The sequence below is a fragment of the Mastigoproctus giganteus genome, chromosome 4 (assembly GCF_048544385.1).
Source record: "Mastigoproctus giganteus isolate SK-2022 chromosome 4, ASM4854438v1, whole genome shotgun sequence".
Lineage (NCBI taxonomy): Eukaryota > Metazoa > Arthropoda > Arachnida > Uropygi > Thelyphonidae > Mastigoproctus > Mastigoproctus giganteus.
The window spans coordinates 66,801,452-66,805,858 of record NC_143578.1 but is presented as its reverse complement, the minus strand read 5'-3'; the positions used below and the strand labels follow the sequence as shown (position 1 = coordinate 66,805,858).

The 4,407-nt window shown below is 44.1% G+C and overlaps 1 protein-coding gene across 1 annotated transcript; it reads right to left on the bottom strand.

Moving 5' to 3' along the window:
- Positions 1-328: 328 nt before the first annotated feature.
- On the bottom strand, positions 329-1,231 carry LOC150086807 (uncharacterized). Its single transcript, XM_090372275.1, has one exon. It carries the CDS (start codon positions 1,229-1,231, stop codon positions 329-331), a length of 903 nt encoding a protein of 300 aa, XP_090228401.1.
- Positions 1,232-4,407: the final 3,176 nt, after the last annotated feature.

The following is a 4,407-nucleotide window of genomic DNA, read 5'->3' as shown; positions in this document are numbered from 1 at the left end:
CTCTACCTATGATGACTAACGTGGCAACTTTGTGAAAGCATCTCATAAGAATTCGTGTCCTCTTCTACGAGATTTTGCCATTTTCACACAGTGTGGAATGGCGCTGATCGTAACCACTGCGCAACCAAACAAATCTAGCGGCGAAGGCAGCTTTTGTGCGCGTGTACTTAAGCCTCCGGTGGTACGTAAGCGAATTTTTTTAAGTAAGTGGGCAAGTGCCGCGAACGATACTGTATCTTACGGCGCAGTATTGTTCGAGGCACTTTCAGACTGAAATTAAATCAACCTTATTAGTTGGAAGAGGTTAATTAGCGCCAAATGAAATAGGTCACTTACCCGTCCCCTGCAGATATCCGCAATACAGTCCATAGGATGCTGTAGCACGCTCGTTCGGGGTGCCCCACACAAAAAGTGATACAAAGTCCCAAGTGCGTCTGATCTCATTGTGGCTGATTGATATCTTGGGATATTGGGTTCTCCAAGCGGGTGGACTGGAGTACTTCTCTGCTATGCTATTCACAATGTTCACTGCAGTTTTGGTATCAGGGGTGTCTTCGTGGGCGTAACGCATCGTAAATTCGTAACGGAATAACATATCGACGCACAGGAGTCCAAATTGCCACAGGTCAGCCTCCATTCCGTTTCCTTGTCTGAATATGAGCGCTTCAGGAGGAACATAATAGGGATTTATAATTTTATTTGTTGATGATATTGTACTGATCCCGGAGAAATCGGCTATGAGGACTCTACCCGCTTTATCCACCAATAGATTATCAGCTTTTAGATCAAGATGACATATATCGCGGGAGTGCATGTATTCTAACCCACTAAGAACATCTTTGAAAATACTTTTCATTTTCAACAAAACGTCTTTTTGTTTCTGGAAGGTTTTTGCTAAAATGAGCGCTCTAAGATCGCTAACCAAAGCGTCGGTGAAAAATAGGTGAAATGTACCTTCATAAGACTCATACGTTTGGTATTCCAGCAGCTTGAGAATGTTGGGGTGATCCAAAGTAAACCAGAGGGTTCGCTCACTTTCTTCACAATCGGTAGCTATCTTTAACGCAGTTTGAATCTTTCTTCCTTTATTAAGGCTCACTACGACACCAAACCCTCCTCGGCCTAGGATTTTTTCAAAATGCATATCATAAGAAGCTTCTACGGACTTTAAACACCGGGCTTCTGCGACCGTCAGTTCGCATTCTAAATCTTGAAAATAGTTGACTGCCATTTATGCAGCTAAAAGGCTCTCTCATCAACCGTCGATTCACTTGTACTTTATTACTAGACTCTCGTATGGTATATAACTAAGATCGATAAAAGTTTTCAGAAACATAAAATTAAAAGCAACAGGCCGTTTGAAGTTTGAATCCGCAATGCTTTGGCACTCTTTTACAAACAATACCTGAATGTATTGTTTTAAAGGACAATGCTCTGTGTTTGTGAGCTTCATCCGTTGAACTTACCTAAAACAAAGCATTTTTTTTCGCAAACTAAACAATGATAGATATTGTTCAAGTTTTCATTGTTTATTGCCATCCCAGTGTACACTAGGACCACGCATTAAATAGCGGCGTCCAACCTTTTTCTCGGCCATGGGCCAAAACAGACAAAATGGTGACGGTTGTTTGGGTTTTTGTGGGCCACGAGAATATTTCCTTACCACCACTGATTCTGTATTTTTCACAATGGAATTTTTCACAATGGAATGCGATGTTTTTCTTGATTGACCTTAATTTTTACAACTTTAATTAAACACAAAACTCAAATGATACTGTGGGAATGCCATTAAGTTTTGAGGAAGCAGTGAGTGTTATTAATCCTCCCCCTCTCTAAATATCCCCAAAACACTTAAAGCTGTCTGTGTGGAAGGGAGCGTCGCAATAGGAAGAAATGCGCCGCTGGTTGGACACGCTCGATATAAATGAACTTCATTTCGGTTTTCCTCTCGAAAAAACTTTAATGGACTCAAAAGAACGGAAAAACAAAAAGAAAAAACACAAAATTACATTTCGATACGAAAGCAAAGTTTACTAAACGAGCGGTGAACTTTGTCTGCATCGAACAAGGTGTGAGTCGAATGGGTCAAATAACTAACTTTGTGCTTCTTAGCTGTGATGAAGAATAAGAAGGTCCTCGGGGATATCATTGACTTTATATTGACGTTTTTTACTATCTGTTCTTTCCAATGGTCTGCACGGGAGCACAGTGGTATCGTCACCGTCCTCCCCACGCTGGGTGGAAAAGGTCCGGGTTCGAATCCCGTCGATGACGCGAGGAACTTTAATGGACTTTTTTCACTCCGTGGCTGAGTTAGTCGGTCTCAGGCGTAGATTGCAAGGCTTTCCCCAGAGAGTGGGTGTTTTTAGTTCAGCAAAACAGGCAAATCGACCGGAGAAAACACGCAATTTACAGACAAAAGATGTAATCATTGACGGGAGACCCTAATATCATAATTTTTTTTGTCCTTTTGAATGAGTGAGAGAAAGATTATTGCAGGGTCATATTATGAGATTAATAGATAGTATTGGTCTTCACTTGCGAAACAACGTGATAGACAAGTTAGTTAATCAAAAGTGGGGTGACTCACAACCCTGTGCATATACTGATAACTTGGTGAGTTGGATTAAAGAAAGCTCCAGGAAGCAGATAGAGGAAAAAGAGGGTGAGATTACGAAAACACTCACTTCCCAGAAGATGACCCTTCTGCAGACATAACACCTAAGTACCACACCAAAGCAAAGTCCCCTTCCAATGTTGACTGGGTGGTAGATCTATCCCTCGGGCTTAGCGAGTCATCGAGAATCAGAATAGAATATTTGTGAGTTGGGGATGCCAACGATATAAGAAGCATGTTGCAATACCGAAGTGTTACGGGTGCCTTCGCTTTGGCCACACAACCCAAACGTGCAACCAGCGTGTGAGTGTACGTGTGGTCATGTGTACACCAACGAGCCAAAACATTATGACCAGCGAGTCGTTGTGCAAATCAAAGCAACTGCAGATGAACTACGGCGCGTGCGCGGGTCAGGGCATGGTATGAAAAACACCTGATACTGAGCTCTGTTAATCAGTGTTACTCTTCTTCTTCAGATGGGAAAGGCAGCGAACTTAAGCGAATTTGCCAAAGGCCAAATTGTAATGGCCAGACGACTGGGTCAGAGCACGGCTGGTGGAATTCTTACGGTCAGCGATGGTTAGTACCTACCAAAAGTGGTCCGAGGAGGGAAAACCCACGGGCGAGGTGTTGGACGACCACGGCTCATCGATGCTCGAGGTGACCGAAGGCTCTCCCGGATGGTATGTGGCAACAAGAAGGGCGACTGTGAGGCAACTAGCCGGTAATTGTAATTCTGGTGACGGGAGTAACATGTCACAACACACAGTACATCGAACCCTGCTGAAAATGGGGCTGCGTTGCTTCTAGCCACTCCGAGTGCCCATGCTAATTAGCATTAGCATTAGCATTATCATTAGTAGAGGCATTTGATGCAAGAAAGCAAGCTTATGCAGCATCAGCCAAAAAAAAAAAAAAAAACCCCACTTCCACTTCACCCCTCTGTTCGTTCAAAATACCTGTCCAGCTGAGCTTTAAACTTATTTAGGCTATCAACTTCCACCACAAGGGATGGAAGTCTGTTCCACCAACCAACCACTCGCTGGCTAAAGGCAAATTTCCGTACGTCTATCCTACATCTGTCCTTCCTCAATTTGAATTTATGCCCTCTCAGGTGATTATTCTGAGCAAGAGGAAGAATCCCATTGGCATTAAGCATGCTCAAACCATTCAAGGCTTTATACACCTCTACCAGATCACCTTGCCAGTGCCTAGTCTCCAGACACTAATTTGCAAAACTTAAGCCTTTCTTCGTAAGAGCGCCCCTTTGTTCAATTCACTAATCTTGTTGCCCTTCTCTGCACTCGTTCCAGCAGCTCTACATCCTTCTTGAAATGAGGCCTTCAGACCTGTATACAGTACTGCAGGTGTGGCCTGACCATTGCCTTATACAAGGGAATAATCAAGGCTCTCCCGAATGGTATGTGGCATCAAGAAGGGCGACTGTGGGGCAACTAGCCCGTAATTGTAATTCTGGTGACGGGAGTAACATGTCACAACACACAGTACATAGAACCCAGCTGATAATGGGGCTGCGTTGCTTCTAGCCGCTCAGAGTGCCCATGCTAATTACGATTCACTGGTGACAGTGCCTACAATGGGAACGCGAGCATGGAAACTGGACTTTGAGTGATTGGAAGAAGGTCGTCTGGTCCAACGAATCACGTTTCCTGTTGCACCATGTGGACGGCCGGGTACGTGTGCGTCGTTTACCTGGGGAAGTGAGGCACCTTAATGCACCATGGGACGAAAATAAGCTGGTGGTGGCGGTGTCATACTTTGGGCGATGT